The sequence below is a fragment of the Sceloporus occidentalis genome, unplaced genomic scaffold, assembly GCF_023333645.1.
Source record: "Sceloporus occidentalis isolate IW3139 unplaced genomic scaffold, rSceOcc1.0.p SCAF_3, whole genome shotgun sequence".
Lineage (NCBI taxonomy): Eukaryota > Metazoa > Chordata > Lepidosauria > Squamata > Phrynosomatidae > Sceloporus > Sceloporus occidentalis.
The window spans coordinates 226066400-226085031 of NW_028316983.1; the positions used below are offsets into that span (position 1 = coordinate 226066400).

Sequence of the window (18632 nt, forward strand, 5' to 3'; positions counted from 1 at the left end):
AAAGTAATAGCCTATTTTTGAGACATGAGGGAAAAAATGGAAGCAATCAATATGAATGCATTGATCTCCATGGAAGGGGGAAGAAAATAAATAAATAAATAAAAATAATAACAACTTTATTTATATACCGCCCTTCGAAACATCAGGGCGGTTAACAACAATAACAACATACATCCAATATAGATTAAAAACAATGCAATTAAAACAATAAAAGAACTTGTGCCAAATCACAAACTACTAACAGGGGGGGGGGAGAGGGGGCTCTCAGGGCAAAGAATCAGGGGTAAGCCTGCTTGAAGAAGAACGTTTTCAGCCCCTTCTTAAATTGGACCAGGGAGGTTGCTGAACGGAGCTCAATGGGCAGCGAGTTCCAGAGGGTAGGGGCCGAGGTGGAAAAGGCCCTTCTGGTGGTATTAACTAATCTAGCCTCCGGAACTCTTAACAAGTGCTGCCCGGTGGATCTGAGTGTGCGGGGCGGATTGTACGGAGAGAGGCGGTCCTTTAAGTACTCTGGGCCCAAGCCATTTAGGGCTTTATAGGTTATAACCAACACCTTGTATTGCGCCCGGAAGCGAATAGGCAGCCAATGTAGGTCTTTTAAGACTGGTGTTATATGACTGGTCCTAGGTATGTTAGTGACCAGTCTTGCTGCCATATTTTGCACTAATTGCAGCTTCCGGGTATGGTACAAGGGTTGCCCCATGTAGAGCACATTGCAGAAATCCAACCGAGAGGTTACCAGAGCGTGTACCACTGTTTCTAGGTCCCCCCGGCTCAGGTAGGGATGCAGCTGGCGTATCAGCCGAAGCTGATAGCAGGTGCTCCTGACCGTTGCATCCAACTGAGATGTAAGGTGGAGCGACGAGTCAAGGAGCACCCCCAGACTGCGTACAGAGTCCTTCACGGGAAGCGTGATCCCATTCAGGACAGGTGGAACCACCGCCATTCCTGGGCCAGGAGAACCTATCACGAGTACTTCCGTTTTCTCTGGATTCAAGCTGAGTCTGTTTTCCCTCATCCAGCCCATTACCGACTCCAGACAGTCCACGAGACGAGAGATGCCATCCCCGGTCACTGCATCAGTCGGAGACATAGAGAAAATTATTTGGGTGTCATCAGCGTACTGATAACCCCACGCCCTATGTCTCCGGATGATCTCTCCCAGCGGTTTCATGTAAATGTTAAAAAGCATGGGAGACAGAATGGCTCCTTGAGGGACCCCAGATGTTAGGGGTCTCTTGTCGGAGCACACATCTCCCAGCTGCACCATCTGGAACCTCCCAGAGAGGTAGGACCGGAACCACTGGAGCGCAGTGCCCCCAACTCCCACCTCTGCCAGGCGCTCCAGAAGGATACCATGGTCTATGGTATCGAAAGCCGCTGAGATGTCTAAGAGCAACAACAGGGACACGCTTTCCCTGTCAATGCCCAGACGGAGGTCATCGACCAAGGCGACCATGGCAGTCTCAACCCCGTAGCCCGCCTGAAAGCCGGTTTGAAATGGGTCTAGATAATCCGTTTCATCCAGGATCGATTGTAGCTGGATCGCAACCGCCCTCTCGATCACCTTACCCAAAAATGGCAACAGCGATACAGGCCGATAATTATTATGCATCAGGGGGTCAAGGGAGGGCTTTTTTAATAAAGGTCTTACAGTGGCCAATTTTAGATTCGATGGAAATTGCCCCTCCCTGAGAGATGTATTGATGATCCGGTGTAACATTGAAGTTACCACCGGTCCCCCCTGAGCCGCCAGCCATGAGGGACAGGGATCGAGAGAGCAGGTCGTCTTCCTAACACTCCCAAGGATCCTGTCCACATCCTCAGTACTTACAGACTCAAAGTGATCCAGTTTAACCAAGTCCACGGAAGCTCTGGGCGCCTCTACTCTGGTTTCTGCTCTAATACTGGCATCCAGACCTTCGCTTATCCGAGAGATTTTATCCGCGAAGAAGTTGTTAAATCGGTCACAGCAGGCCTTAGTAGGTTCAAGGATCTGGTTCGGGGCAGGAGGGAGCTGAGTTAGCTCCCTCACAACCCTGAACAACTCTGCCGGACGTGACTCCGCGGACGCGACACGTGCACCATAGAACGAGTTCTTAGCTGCATGTATCGCCTCTCCGTAGTCCTTCAAGAGATGGTCTAGGAGAGTCTGGTCGGATAAGCGCTGGTATTTCCGCCAGCGGTGCTCTAGCCGTCGCAGAACCCGCTTCCTTGCCCGGAGATCTTCCGTATACCAGGGCTTCCTTTTGGAAGCAGGTCTGAGAGGGCGCTTGGGAGCGATACTGTGTATAGCCCTGGAAAGATTGATATCCCAGATATCAGTCAGGGCATCAACAGAGTCGCCATCGGTTCCAACCGTATACCCCTCTAGGGCTTCTTGGAACCTTTTGGGTTCCATCAGCCTTTGAGGGTGGACCATTTTAATAGGTCCGCCACCCCCGGGGAGGATCTGGGTAGAAGCCTTGATTTTTGCCTCCACCAGGAAATGATCCGTCCATGACAAGGGGGAAATATTTGATATTTCCGCCCACGGAATTTCCATGTCCGTACAAAAGACCAAATCGAGTGTATTACCCGCAGAATGCGTAGGCCCTGAGACCAGTTGTGACAGGCCCATGGCTGTCATGGTCTCCATGAATTCCCGAGCCGCACCGGATGGAACACAGTTGGCCGCAAGGGAGATGTTGAAGTCTCCCAGGACCAAAAGCCTGGGGGACTCCAGCATCAACTCCGAGACCAACTGTGTCAGCTCGTTAAGGGCGTCTGTTAGCGCACGGGGTGGCCGATAGACCAACAGAATCCCTAGACTGTCTCTGGCCTTCAGGGTCAAGTAAATACACTCAATATAGGGTCAGGTAAATACACTCAATATAGGAAGTTTGACGCACATGGTTCCTGGTTAGAGACAAGGTGTTCTTATGCACAAAGGCAACACCCCCTCCCCGCCCATCTAACCTGGTCTGGTCCTTCACTGAGTACCCGGCAGGTAGGGCCTGAGCCCATACAGCCACTAATGACAGCTATTTCCCTTCATCTCTCAGTAAATGGGGATATCTGTTGTGTATGTGTGTATGTATGTATGTATGTATGTATGTATGTATGTATTTGGTCCGGACAAGATAAAATCTTACAATTGCTCCCTTGTGACTCAAAAGGATAGCTAGGTATAGATGAGTAAAGCTATCTTTTAAGTTAAGATTACATAATTGCACAATTTTTCTATTCGGAACATCAATTAACTTGTATGCTGAATAAATTCAATTACCTCTAAACTCTCTTTTTTTAAGAATGGTCTTTAAATTGAGGCACACACCATTTAATTGCTAACTGCATCAACAACTTAATTGTATTTTGCTATGCCTAATGCATTTAATAGTGGGAATATTTCCACCTTTACTTTTGTTTTGTTTGGGTTTTTTTGTTGAGAAGTTAATTCCAAACTAAAATATGGAATGGTTTAACTGGGGATCCCTCATATGTAGCAATAATGCATAGTATCCTGAATTAATTTTTGTTCTTTTTCTTCAGTGAATGTGCACTCACAGTATAAGACAGCTGTTTCATACGATCAGTACTTTTTGGGGTGGCAAATCTTTATTCTACTAATAAAAGGTTGTCAAAGCTCTCCTCTTATATTTTTTCAAAACCCAACCTGGATTGACAAGAGTATGTTGGACACACACTGGAGAATATTCTATGCCAAAGGTGAGCTGATTCTGAAGTAGTAGGCTCCCCTTTTAACTATGCTTATACAAGACTGCTGATGCTTAATGTTAAAAAGTCTGTTTGTAAGGTATATGAACTATGAGTGATTGAGTCTTACATATTTGGTTTATTTTTTAACCCCTCCCTTCAAGATTAGAGACATCTACAGAAGAACATTCTATTCACAGTTGGCTATAACAGCTTCAAACACTATTAAGTCCAGAGATAAAATAATTTCAATTTCAATTATTACGTGTTAGGGACAAATATTTGTTATTAATCTTGGCAGGGTTATCAAAATAATCCAAGAATGACAATGAAAATGAAAATATCCAACACTATGGGGCTGTGCAGACCGGCAGGAAAAACCAGGTTGGGAGCGAAGTCGGGGCATGACGTCCACATGACACATGCCCCAGCTCTGCCCCCAGGCCAATGTGATGCTGCACACCATGGCACATGGCGTCACGGTGCTCCTCAGGCACTGCATCATCATGATGCAGCACTGAAGGAGCCATGTAAAGCTGCAATGCCGTGGCTATCGCGCCCTTTGCAGGGAGCAAAAAGGAGCCACTTTTTGCAGGTCCTTTCTGCACCCTGCAAAGGCCAGATCAGCAGCATGTGGTTGACGTGGCTCCGATCCGGGGAAAATGGAGGCAGCTGCAGGCTGACCCTTCAGGGGGCTGTCTATACAGTGTCATAGTTCTCATAACTGTATGCAGCAGAGATAGAGATAGCAAGGACTTGGAAGAATTTGGGTTTATCCATGTGCCAGTACCTTGATAGAGTCTGGAATGTTACATGATTGGAGAAGTAGACTTTTAAACTTTTCTTTGCTAGAGGCAGAATAGCTAAAGATACTTTGGGGCTCACATGACCCTTGTGGTCTCTTCCAACTCTATGATTCTATGACAACCATTTGTATTAAAATGTATTCACAGTGGAAGAATGAAAGGAGACAGTCCCACACGTTATATGATGGTCAAAAACTTATTTCTTAAAAAGCACGACATGAATCATAGAATCATAGAATTGGAAAAGCCCACAAGGGCCATCCAGTCCAACCCCCTGCCATGCAGGAAACCACAATCAAACCATCCCTGACAGATGGTCATCCCGCCTCCGTTTGAAGACCTCCAAGGAAGGAGGTTCCACCACACTCTGAGGGGTGTTTCAGCCTTATCATCAATTGGCCTTTTCCAAGGGGTATTCAATACTGAGAAATTTTTGGGGTTGCAAGTGGACCTTTGATTATTAGAAGAAATAAACTTTTTATTCTACTCAAAGTCCACTAGAACACAGAGTGCAGACTGCAACTCCAGAAATTTCTGAAAACTGAATAGCCCCTGAAGAAGGCCAATTGGTGATAAGGCTGAAATGCATAGGACTTTTTAAGAAATAACAGTTTTTGACCATCATATAGCACGTGAGACTTTGCCTCCTTTCATTCTTCATGTAACTTCTGGTAAAAACAAATGGGGAAGGTTCTCTTGCAATTTCCGTATATTGTCCAACATCAAAAGATATGGTGCTCTGGAAGCTTTCACAGTTAGCACTTTTGGATAGCAGCCAGGTTGTGTTACCTGGTTTTGCTTGTGATTTTTTAACTGAATTTTGAATTCATGAAATGTTGCCTGAAGGAGAGGGAAAGGTGGGGGAGGGATAATTTACAACTGTTCTATGCAAATCTTTAATAAAAATAAATAGTAAAAATATTTTTCCCCAGTATTCATGCTCTGCAATATTAAAACTAATAACAATTACAACCAGTTGGAACAGCAAATGAAAATAGGTTTTTAAAAAAGAAAAAATGAAATAAATTATCCTATTTAAACAACATCAGCTGAAAGGTCTGCAATCCCCACTGAAAGACTCTTTTTCAGCAACCAGTTAATAGCCAAAGGGCTATCTCAATAAAAAAAAGTCTTTGCCTATTGGTTAAAGGAGAGGAGAGGTGGCCAAACCTAGTGCCCCACGGGAGGGAGCTCCACAGCTCAGAAATAGCCGTGATGGTTGTATGTTCCCTGTAACCAGTCCCAGTTACCATTGGCTGTTAAAATTACAGAGAAGAAATTATTTAAAAGGTGTCTGACTAATGGATCTATATCCTAGATGTATAATTTCATAATCAAAACAATCTCCAATGCTGTAATCTAATCTGACCACTTAATTTTATTCTTAACCTATGGTATTTTAATGTATTTTAACCTAATCTCTCTATTATATATTAATTTATATATTACACAACCTTCCATTTATGTGATCTAAGTTACTGTATGCCTTGACAGGTCTACTGATCATAAATAAAGATTGAGTGATTGACTGGTACATCTCACTGAACTTAACAGTGCTTACCTGGGAAAAGGTAAGGTTGCATTCTATGAACCCTTGTTTTGCCTACACAATTTAAGAGAAGCAAATGCCATTAGAATCAGTCACTTTAAGCAACTTGCTTGGAAAGAGCCTATTTGTGTTCTCTGAAAAATTAGCAAACAGGTCTTCCTTGGTTGCTAAATGGCAATTATTTGATCTTGTGCTAAAAGATGAGCTCACTTCTCTTATGAAAATGCACTGGTTGTTATCCATGTCAGCGCCTCTCTGTTTCTGTTGCAGTTAATGATTTTTCTACATAAGGTTTTCCCCCCAGTAATGATGGCAACAACCTTTTTGGCTTAGATGCAAACAAGAAGAGGTGTTATTCTCACATACAACTACTTAACAAAACAAAAAGAGAAAAAAAAGACATTGACTAAAGTCTTGTAAAAATGATGTTGGTGTGGAAAAGAAGAAGTCTACTTTTGGATAGCAGGTGTATCTTATTCAGAAAACTATGGACATAATAGAGCACAAGGGGCTTTGATTAATTGTGGAAATGCAGCATGCCTCTAAATTAGGAGGGTGTTAAGGTGCAATGCTAGCCCGGGCTGAAAATGAGCCACTTTCAATCAAGGAAAAAAAGGAGTGAAGTGTCCTGAAGTGTAGCTAAACTGAATTAAAAACAGATGGCTTGGCTGATTATGTTCATGTCTTGGGACTGCTGTAGGCAGATAAAATATTAATGGGAAAGTACAATCCTCTATGGGCCAAACCTTAGACGAACAGCTCCAAAAAGGTAACAGTCCATAAAAATCAAAAACCATCTCACCAACTCCAGGAATTGCCAATCAATACATGCTGACAAATGAAGGGAACACCTGCTTTCTCCCTACTGTTTGACAATGAGCTCAAAAATATGACAAGGAGTGTTTGAAGTAGTAGTATCGTGCCATTTCTCTTTGTCCAGAGCCAAAAGCCTGTAGGAGCTCGACACACATAGCATTTCATTTACAGAGCCATACAGTCTATTTATATGCTATCAATTTCAACTTTTCTATGCTGCCTTTTAGGGCAACAGTTCAAAGGTAGCTCATGACAAACTAAAACCATAAAATTAATCACAATGTAGCACAAAACCATAACAATAAGACACCACAAAAATACTGCCACAGTAGCAGTTCAAAACAGTATCAACATTACTTGTATCAACAAATGCAGCTAAAAATATGACATTAAGAAAGACACTAAAATATCATCTGTTTAAGCACACCACATTAATGTGGTTATTTAAAACACTGTGAAACAGAAATCCCTTTAAAAAGTGTATTGTTCATAAGATCCAATAGATAAAGAACCATATTCTGTCTAGAGAGGGAGTTCCATAAAATATGAGGCCACAACTTGAAAGACCTAATTTCTGTGCTCAGGTGAATCCTGAAACCAGCACACTTTAAGCTATTCTTCAAATTTCTAAACTCTATCATTGAATTTTAGTCTAACAATAAACCCTACAGCTTCAACATCAGGATTTTGGGACTCTTGTTGTTTCTCCCATTCTCAGAGTCACAGATAACCCGGAAGGACTTTGAAAATGGCCTTTTTAATGATATTTTAATGGTCAAGTAAAGGTATTCCTCAATCATGGTGACTGATTTTGTTCATGGACTACATGGCCCTGTTTCTTTTTCTTTTACATAGGCGGGGTACAGACCGCCAGAAAGATGCGGCCAGTGGCCACCTCTCTTTTCTGCATAACAGCGCTGCAGCAACCAAATTGCGCAGTGCAGCTACGTGAAAACAAAAAGACAGCTAAAAAGCGGCTCCTTTTAGTGCCGCCACAAACTGCCTGCAGCGGCACGAGCACATCGCTGCCACATGCGCCCATCTGATGTCACAGCTGTGCGTGCCATGTATACGGCGCCGCACAGCTGTGATGTCCTGGTGACGTCCTAGGGTTGTGGGGCGTCTGGCAAGGAAGGTACACATTCTCCAGTTACAGGCTGGTAATCCATGCAAATTGATAAAATACACTTCTGCTCACCAATGCCCTCTGCAACTCTAATGAAAGAGCAGAACCCATGAGGATCTTCAAGCTGGGAACATGATCTTCTGTGAAGAGCATAATCCTATCAAAATTTGGTGGCAAGAATCCTCCCAGATGAGCTGTTAACCCACACTACCACCACTTATATAGATTAAGTTTCATATTATTTGTTTTTATTCCTCCCCAAATTGTCTCCAATGTTTTCATTTGAACTTCTAGATGAGGATAAGAGGTTGAACAAAATGTCATTCAGATGGCTTTGCCAGTGATTTTATGTAGACGCTAAAGGCATGGGGGATAAAATGAAACCTGCAAAATTCCAAAGATCTCTGGATATGAGATAGAACAATAATACCCCAGTACCACCTAATCTTGTCCCTCCAGAAAGGGCTAGAGTCACAGCAAAACCATATTTTCTAGCCCAGCCTATAAGAAAACCACTGTTTTCATAGGGCCCACCAATTAGAGAAAATCTCTATCACTGGGTGTAGAATCTCCATTCTTACTTCTGATCAATCAACTAAAATAAAAGAAGCATTTCCACTTCTAGTGCTAGAAATGGTAGTCTTATTCTTTTTTCTCTTTTTTTGCTAAGAACTGGTCCTCTATGCAAAGAGAACAATTGCTTTACACCTTTCTCTGCAGGTGAAACAAGATATTAAAGAGAATGTATACTTCCTCTGATCAATTGATATTCCCTCTTGCCTCAGCATTCATTTCCAAATTAAGCCTATGTTCATCCTCCAATGATCAATTACAAATGCATGCTAATACAAGATATATAGGTGATGATAAACACATTACGATAAACTGTTCTTTCACACTTGAGGGAGCATCTCTTCTAAATACATACTAGATATATATTATATTTGACCCTTAATGGAGAAAAAAAGCCAAATTTGCTGCACAAAAAGGCTTGGAGTGTTCAGTTCATGATTTTCTCTGTATAGAGGAAGGGCCAAGCCCTTTCTTCACAAACAGAGAGGCATCAGAAAATCAGTCCATGGCTCTCTCTGCATATAAAAAGGGACTCCTATGCAGCCAGAGGGAGTGGCATGATTCTTATGTAATTTCACTTTTAAGATGTGAACTGGAAAGTAATCCAGTCTTAACAGGCAGAACCTTTTGTCAGGGATGATGGGAGTTGTTGCTCTTCACCTCAGGCTGTAACTCACCACCTTGTTAATGAAGCTGAGCTGACCAGCTTTGGTCAGTGGTTATTGCTTTCTCCCAAAGCAGCAGAGTTTTCTGAGAATAGGCTGAAGACCCTGACAATCTTCTCCAAGCCTTCTCACTCTTCTTCTTCAGATGTCTCCAAACACCATCAGGATTCTGCTGGTTCTTGTATCTTCACTCAAGACACCAACACAACTCAGTAGTCTTAGATAAAAGATCTACTTTATTCTACTATATACAGTTACTATCTCTATATGCCCAACAATTCACAATATCTCTACACTCTACCAATACTCCTCAACTACCCACAAGTTACATTAGCAAAACTGGCAATTATTATAGCAAATGTTTGTTACCACCCACTAGACAATTATCACCCAGTGGGTGTGTACATTCACAATGATTGGTTGACTTTTGTTCATCCCATACTCAAGTCCAACCCATGAACATCATCTGATCACCTTGTACATGTAACAAGTCTCAGGTGTTACCAATGTACATTCCTTAATTTTGTCCTTGGCTCCCAAGACTTCTAAATTATATCATCCTTTACACCTGTGTGATTTCTTAATTGTTCATGCTTAGTCATTCTGACTCTCACATACATATTTTATTTCTATAACTGCATGTCCCAAGTTGCATTTCCTTGACACCTTTGCCCAGCCCACTCTAGTCAAAGGTATGTCCAGAGGAGCAGTGCTGTATTTCACTGCATTCATTCCCTGGCCATGGACTGCCAAGTGAATACAATATATTAGTGGCACAAGAGAGACCAAAGTTATTAAGAAGTTTAAGAATGTTATTTTATACTTACCACATGAGTGACATTCAATGTATTACCATCAAATCTACACAAACTTGTGCTGTCCTCAAGGAAAATGTCACATTCTTCCAGCTCCTGGGCATTACATGGAGGATTTTCTTTGTTAGGGTCTGGATTCTGAAATGAGAAATTTATGCTCTTTAGATTTTGAGGCACTCCAAACCTGCATGAAGGTAACACTGCTGAAAAACAGAAGAACTACACAGTAAAGCCATTATGATAACATATACACTTATTATTATATGGTATGATCTTAATTAAATATTTCAAATGTAGGTCAAACAAGTTCTTTTATAATCACTTTTGAAAGAGGATTGATTCAAAATGAGCAAAGAAAATACACAGCAACCCTTCCTAAGGGTATGTCATTTCAGGCTGAAGATCGAAAGACAATTGCTTCTTTTGTTTTTTGTGGGTTTTTCGAGCTATGTGGCCATGTTCTAGAAGAGTTTATTCGTGACGTTTCGCCAGCATCTGTGGCTGGCATCTTCAGAGAATGCTTGCCTGGAAAGGAGTTGTGTGTGTGTGTGTGTGTGTGTGTGTGTGTGTACACACACACACACACACACACACACACACATATATATATATATATATATTGTGTGAACCTGGGAAGGCAGCAGTGCTTTGCATGTGTATTGCTCTGTTGCTAATGGCAGGCCTCAGGGTGGGAGGGTCTGCAAAAGAGGATTAGTGTCTGCTTGATTAGTGCTCATTGTCTGCTGGGAAACCCCTGACCCTGGGAGCAGACAATGAGCTGAGACTGCCTTGGATTGTTCTGGAGGTCCTTGGTGATGATGTCAATTGCTGTGTGTTCAGCTATAGGAAAATAGCTGGCACTTTTCTCTCCCACACCATATCTCTTGGCCAGGAAATGAACATGATATTGGGGAGCTGCAGCAGAGGAAAGGTGGGGTGGGGCCTGAATGGGAAATGTACTGTAGTAACACATGTTTGATTATGGCCTGTTACAGACTGACAAAATAAAGCTGCTTCGGGTCTCTTTGGAAGTATGCTGTTTAAATGATGCATGGGTCCTAAGAGTCCGGAGGTCGCGCCAAAGCCACACTCCATTCCTAAGCACTGGAGTGCAGCATTGGTGCAGCTTCCGGATTCTTAGGATGCATGCATCATTTAAACAGCATACCTCCAAAGAGACCCGAAGCAGCTTTATTTTGGCAGTCTGTAACAGGCCTATGTTTCCCACTCCTGGCTTTCAGTCATGATTTTGGGAAGGCAATTATGTCATCTTAGCTCTGCAAATTTCAGTTTTATAGATACTTCCAAGTTTGAAGGAAAACTCACAGCTGGAGAACAAACTCCAAACACACGTCTTCTATTATACAGAATGGGAGCACAGAGAAAATATTGCTCCCCGTGAAATTCTGAATTCAAGAGTTACAACAGTAGGCTATATCTACAGTTTCTAGGGACCAGTTTTCTAGGACTCAAACCACAATGCTGCTGCAGGATACAAAGGCATACCCACCTCCATTAAGACTAGACAGTTTAGATTCTCAAGACAAAACAGTAAGCAAGCAGTTGGTGCAAAACAGACAGGGATTTTGGCACATAAAAGTGCAGAAGACTGAAAAACATGGTTATAAAAGCAGACGTGATGCAGCATCTTACCGTGGCCCATGGCTGCCCACAGATTATACAATCAGCCCTTCTTATACACGGATTTTTTATACACAGATTCAAGCATCCACGGTTTGAAAATGTTCATAAAAAAGTATAAATTTACCTTGATTTTCCATTTTTATAAGGGACACCATTTTGCTATGCCAATCTATTTAATGGGACTTGAGCATACACGGATTTTGTTATACACAGGGGATCTTGGAACCAAACCCCAGTGTATAACAAGGGTCCACTGTACTACCAAGGTGCTAGAGTGGGGGAAATGCTGCCCTCCAGATGTTGCTGAACTGCAACTCCTAGTCAGCAAAGCCAATGGTGAGGATGCTAGAAGCTGAAATTCAGCAGCACCTGCAGAGCTGCATTTTGCCTGCTTGCAAGCAACAAAGGTGTTCTGTTGCAATACAACCAGCCACCTTCGAATGTTATGTTGTCAAAACAGAGTACTCAAATAAAAAATCAAAACTGGAGATTTAAAAAAAGGATGTTAGATAGAAAAGTGATGTAGACAACTGCTTGTTAAGGTTCCAAAACACATTCTGCAGTTTGCCCCAGCTAATTAACTGCAATGATCAAACTTATCACTTGCTTTCACTGCTAGTGCTGCATTAATGTTTTGATGTCATAGCTGGAAAAAAAGGTAAAGTAGCTAAAGAGTCCTTTTTTCTCTTCAAGGCGTTCCTGTTCAACATGAATAATGGATTTCTAATGTAGAATATCCTGCATCTCAAATTACAATCCAATAGATTCTTTGGCAGAAGCTGGGACAATTAAATGGTATGAAACCCAAGTTTACATAATGGTATACATTATGAATGGACAATCCATGGTCCTCCAGATGTTTATGGAATACAATTCATAAAATTATCTGCAATGTCCAAAATATTAACTCAGATTCAACCTACCATGTGTAGAACAGGGAGGACACATCCATGGGTTTACAGAAGAATCATAGAATCATAGAGTTGGAAGAGACCACAAGGGCCATCCAGTCCAACCCTCTGCCATGCAGGAAATCACAATCAAAGCATCCCTGACAGATGGCCATCCAGCCTCTGTTTAAAGACCTCTAAGGAAGGAAACTTCACTACACTTTGAGGAAAAGTGTTCCACTGTCAAACAGCCCTTACTGTCAGGAAGTTCCTCCTAATGTTGAGGTGGAATCTCTTTTCCTGTAGCTTGCATCCATTGTTCCGGGTCCTAGTCTCTGCAGCAGCAGAAAACAAGCTGGCTCCCTCCTCAATATGACATCCCTTCAAACAGGGCTATCATGTCACCTCTTAACCTTCTCTTCTCCAGGCTAAACACCCCCAGTTCCCTGAGTCTTTCCTCATAGGGCATGGTTTCCAGACCCTTCACCATGATATAGCAGTTTGGGAAAAGATACAATACTGTGCTAGAGCAATGAGCAATTTATTAACAACAGCACATGAACATATCAATCAGCTGTTAAATGAATGGTTACATTTTTCACTCTGTATGTGTATAATGATTCGCATTAAGTGTAGCTGACATTTAAACGCTTCAGTAAGACTCTTCACACTGACATTAAAAAGGATAATATTCTAATTTTGCTTATGAACAGAATAGGAATGTGAATAAAAATCAACACTGTTTGGATTGTTTACCACTTACCATGCTTACCTTATCTGAATATTCAAAGGTTATATAGTAATAGGCAGTTACAGTATCATTTTATACTTGTCTCGGTAATTTTAAAGCAGGCAACTATGACAGATCCATTGTACCTGGGTTGAAAAAGATTGTGTGGGTGGATGCCAGTCATCAAATATAACCTTCACAGCCATGTCTGAGAGTGCAGTCATGAACTCTGTCACCCTGTGTACAACTGCACCAGTGGAAGTGTCTGCATTACACATGCAACTCATTTTCTGATTTTCATTTTACTGAATTATTCCTCTGTCTTTATCATGCAAACTTCTCTGAGTACCTAGGGCTCCAGGAAACTTTAAGATTTAAATCAGGGATGGGTGATATGAGATCCACATACAGTTCCCTGGCCATTTTCATGAAATTCTGTCACTTCCAAATCTGATGGCATACCACCACGTTAGTAAAAGAAGCCATGCTTTTCTTCCTCATTTGAACAAGATGTTGAGGAAAAAGGTATCTTTTTTTCAAGGATAGTATGATTATACTCTAAGACAAGGCATCTACTCTGAGCACCTCATTTTGGCAAAAATAAATAAGCTTCCAGCAAACTGGGAATTGATTTCCAATGTCACGCTGCCAAATTTCAGTGGCACAAAATGGAAGGGCAGAGTGTAAAATTTGGCCCCAAACTTTGCAAACTGCCTCAGCACTGGGTTAAATCAACTTCATTACCCTCAATGTTGGCTGGCCTATTATAAGTAAGACAAGAATTTTCACCTACATTGTTTTATACAAAAGTGCTAGGGGGGGGGGGAGAGAATGCACTTACCCAGCACCTGATATTTACTAAAAGAGTGTAGCTTTCTGAATTACTCTCAACTGCTCCAAAATGGAAAACAATTTCTTGTAAAAGGAAAAGATACTTGGCCAAAGGAGATTAACTCAGACTGAAAGACTAAAGTTAAAGCTGAAGGAAGAATTTAGAAGACAAGCTCAGGAAAGACAATATAATATTTTCCTTCTTTCTTTACTATACTGGATAAGACACAAGGAGGGCATGGCTTTGGCTGAAATACACACACACACACACACACAGCAAGAAACAATTCTGTCCTTTACTTTTAATTTACATGATCAGCCATTTTTGGCATCACTACATTGCTATGGTTCAATAATTATTTTTAACAGTGTAAAGATATTTAAGGTCAGTAACAGATTTCATAGATATAATAAATTCCTTGTAATATTGTTGATATAGTGGGCTCCTGGTATCCACTGGCATTTGGTTCCAGGAGGATCCTTGGATACCAAAATGCATGGATGCTCAAGCCCCTTTAAATACAAAAGCATAGTAAAATGGTGCTCCTTATATAGGGTTGCCATAACCCTCCTGCTGGCGGGACATTCCGGTTTTTCACCACTAGAGGGCGTCCCTGCACAGTTTCCTCCTTGACTCCCGGCCTTTGCCAATCTGGTGACTTTCACACCAAAATGGGTACTTTTCAGAGCCTTTGGTGTGATTTTGGATGTTTGGTTTTAATGGTAATTTTGAGAGTTGAAATAAGTTCCAATTATTTTTATTCAATTAGGGCTACATTTTATTGCCATATTAACATTATAGGAGTTTGACTGAATATTTGGTGAGATACGGGGGGATTTGGGGAGTTTTGGCCAAACGTTTGGGGAATTATCTTCGAGGCTTGTTGGCAACAGGAGGTTGCCAGACTCAGGAAGAGGAGCTCCTCCTCTGGTCCCCACGGGGACCGGTCCCAGCAAGGCAGCAGAGGGGAGAGGGCCATTTCCTTTGGCACCGAGGCGAGGATGATGATGATGAGGAGGAGGAGGAAGAGGTGTGTGGCCATTTTCAATATTTATTTTGCCCCTGTGTATTTTTTCTAACTATGACTGCCAGGGCTCAATGCTCAGGAATTCTGGTGTCTGTGAGGCATTTGGCCTTCTCTGTCAGAGAGCTCTGGTGCCACAATAAACTACAATTCCCAGGATTCCATAGCACTGAGCCCTGGCAGTCAAAGCAGTGTGTTTTGGACACAGATATCCTCCTTTTGTGAGTTAATGAATGAATCCAGTCCCTAGCCTTTCTATCTCTCTCACACACTGCAGGAGTAATAACCCACTTGAGACTGTTTTAACTCAATGGTAGGGAATCCTGGGAATGCTAGTGTTTGGGAGACATTGAGATTTCTCTGTCAGAGATGGCTCTGAGGCCACAATAGACTACAATTCCCAGGATTCCATAGCACTGAGCCCTGGCAGTCAAAGCAGTGTGTTTTGGACACAGATATCCTCCTTTTGTGAGTTAATGAATGAATCCAGTCCCTATCCTTTATATCTCTCTCACACTCTGCAGGAGTAATAACCCACTTTGAGACTGCTTTAACTCAATGGTAGGGAATCCTGGGAATGCTAGTGTTTGGGAGACATTGAGATTTCTCTGTCAGAGATGGCTCTGAGGCCACAATAGACTACAATTCCCAGGATTCCCCAGCAGTGAGCAGTCTCAAACTGGACTATTTCCTCAGTGTGGATGCACCTGGGCAGGAATTCTAGGCACTGCAGTTCAACTACGTTTGGAGGGTTATGTGACTACCTGTCAGAGATAGCTCTGGGGCCACAGTGTACTACAATTCCCAGCATTCCCCAGCACTAACCCAGGACAATTAAGTCACTCTTGAACTGGATTATTTCCTCAGTGTGGATGCAGCTTTAGTGAGGAATTCTGGGCATTTCAGTCCAGCTATGTTTTATTTCTGCAGTGTATTTTGGACCAGAGACAAGGTGACCAGACGTCCTCCTCCTTTTCCAGGACATGTCCTCTTCTGTCAAATTTCAAACTGTCCTCCATTTTGATCATGCCTAAGAAACATGCATTTATATTAACATTTTAAAAATCATCATTTTTTCCCCCGTGTGTCCTCCATTTCTTTAAAATGTGTCCTACATTTGAAAATGTTGTCCTACATTTGTCCTGGTTTGGAGGTCCTGACTTATGGCAACCCTACCCTTATATAAAATGGCAAAATCAAGATTTGCTCTTTGTGTGTAGACAGACAGACAGACAGATAGAGTTCAACCTGTAGATAGTTGAATCTGTGGATAAAGTATCCATAGATAAAGAGGACTGACTGTGATTTAATTCTGTTTTAATGCTGAAATCTTTAACTATGGTCCAAAACTCACTGCAGAAATAATCCAGTTTGAGACTGCTTTAACTGCCCTAGCTCAATGCTAGGAAATTCTGGTTATTGTAGTTTTGTGAGACATTTAGCTTCCTCTGTCAGTGAGCTCTGGTGCCACAATAAACTACAATTCCCAGGATTCCTTAGCACTGAGCCAGGGCAGTTAAAGCAGTGTGCTTTGGGCCTATATGGTATTTATTTTAATTTATAAGCCATTTGACTCACATTCTGGGGGATAGGCAGGGTATAAAGAAAATCATGATACATTTACTAAAACTCTTGGTTGCTTTTAATCTGGAAAACCTTTCTGATGAACTAGGTTGCATCTATAAAAGCTTATGCCAAATAAACTTGGTTAGACTTTCAGGTACTGATAGAGTTATTGTTGTTGGTTTTGTGGCAACATATTCATATGGCTACTTCAATGAAAAATTTCTAAACTAACTAACACTAAGAAAAAGCTTTTGTACCATTAATTTCATACCTAGGTCTTTTTAGTTTATCTCTTCTACTCCGGACGCTTCCAGAATGAAGAAGAGAGAAGGGAAGCATGATACAGCTATTGAATTTTTTTTTTATTTTTTTATTTTTATTTTTGCATAAAGGTTGCATTTTCTTAAAAGAAAATGCTCCTATCTCTATCTGTTAAATGTTGGAGCTAAGTTATCTTTTCATCTCCTGAAGCAATGAAAAAGACGTCTGGGCCACAACAGCTAAATGCCACAATAGATTTGCTGGCCTTTCAGAGATGCCATGAGAGAGGCTCTCACAGCACTATCAGCATTGCTTGAAGCCCTGGAAACACAAAACCTAAATTGCCTTTCAAGCAATAAAGCAATCACTGAAGAAGGAAACAACATCAAAACTACTGCAGAGCCGTGTTGTGCTCAGTCACTACAGCTTCAACTGCTGTCCCTACAACTCTTAGAAGAAAGTAATCAGCACAAACTTCTTGTAATTTAGCACTGTAATCAAAAGACACTCATCTCCTCACCAGCTCAGACTAAGCAAAAGTGAATTATCTTCTGTGGGCAGAATTAGATATGATGACAAACACATAGAGGCTACTGAAGACAGTAAGCCTTCCCCAACCTACTCTACAATGCATAATAATAATAATAATAATAATAATAATAATAATAATAATGTTTTATTTATATACTGCCCTTCCAGCGATCAGGGCGGTGTACAACAGCTAATGCAATAAAATACTAATACATATATCAATAACAATATTAAAATAAACATTGAACACATCATCGACTTTAAAACCCCAACAGCCAGCTGCCATCGCTGTCGAAGGGTAGGGGGAGACTAGCTGGGATCTATTTCAGGGAACGCCAACCTGAACAGGAAGGTTTTTAGCTCCCTCCTGAACTGGGCCAGGGAGGTGGCTGAGCGGAGCTCTAAGGGCAGCGTATTCCAGAGGGTCGGGGCGACGATGGTATATGACCTCCTTGTTGTGGAGGCCAGTCTAGCCCCTGGGACCCTCAAAAGTTGCTGCCCAGATGTTCTGAGGGTGCGGGGCGGAATGTATGGGGAGAGGCGGTCCTCCAGGTATCCTGGGCCCAAGCCATGTAGGGCTTTATAGGTTATCACCAACACCTTGTATTGTGCCCGGAAGCGGATGGGCAGCCAATGTAGATCTTTAAGTACAGGTGTAATATGACTGGTCCTGGAGGTACCAGTGACCAGTCTGGCTGCCATATTCTGTACCATCTGTAGCTTCCGGGTTTGGTACAAGGGCTGCCCCATGTAGAGCGCGTTGCAGAAATCCAATCGAGAGGTTACCAGAGCATGTACTACCGTTTCAAGGTCTCTCTGGGCCAGGTATGGGCGCAGCTGGCGAATAAGCCGAAGCTGATAACAGGTGCTCCTGACCGTCGCATCCACCTGAGCTGTAAGGTGGAGCGACGAGTCAAGAAGCACTCCCAGACTGCGCACGGAGTCCTTCACAGGAAGCGTGATCCCGTTCAGGACAGGTGGAACCACCGCCATTCCTGGACCAGGGGAACCTATCACAAGTACCTCCGTTTTCTCTGGATTCAGACTGAGTCGGTTTTCCCTCATCCAGCCCATTACTGACCTCAGACAGGCCACGAGAGGAGAGACG

General features: G+C 42.2%; 1 protein-coding gene across 1 annotated transcript in view; it reads right to left on the reverse strand.

The window, feature by feature from the left end:
* Positions 1–18632, reverse strand: part of LOC149317578 (nudC domain-containing protein 1-like) — a 69931-nt gene that overhangs the window by 11808 nt on the left and 39491 nt on the right. The window contains exon 8 of the mRNA XM_089517844.1: positions 10059–10184. Within this exon, the coding sequence (XP_089373970.1) occupies positions 10059–10184 (126 nt within the window). The remainder of the gene's footprint in view (positions 1–10058; positions 10185–18632) is intronic.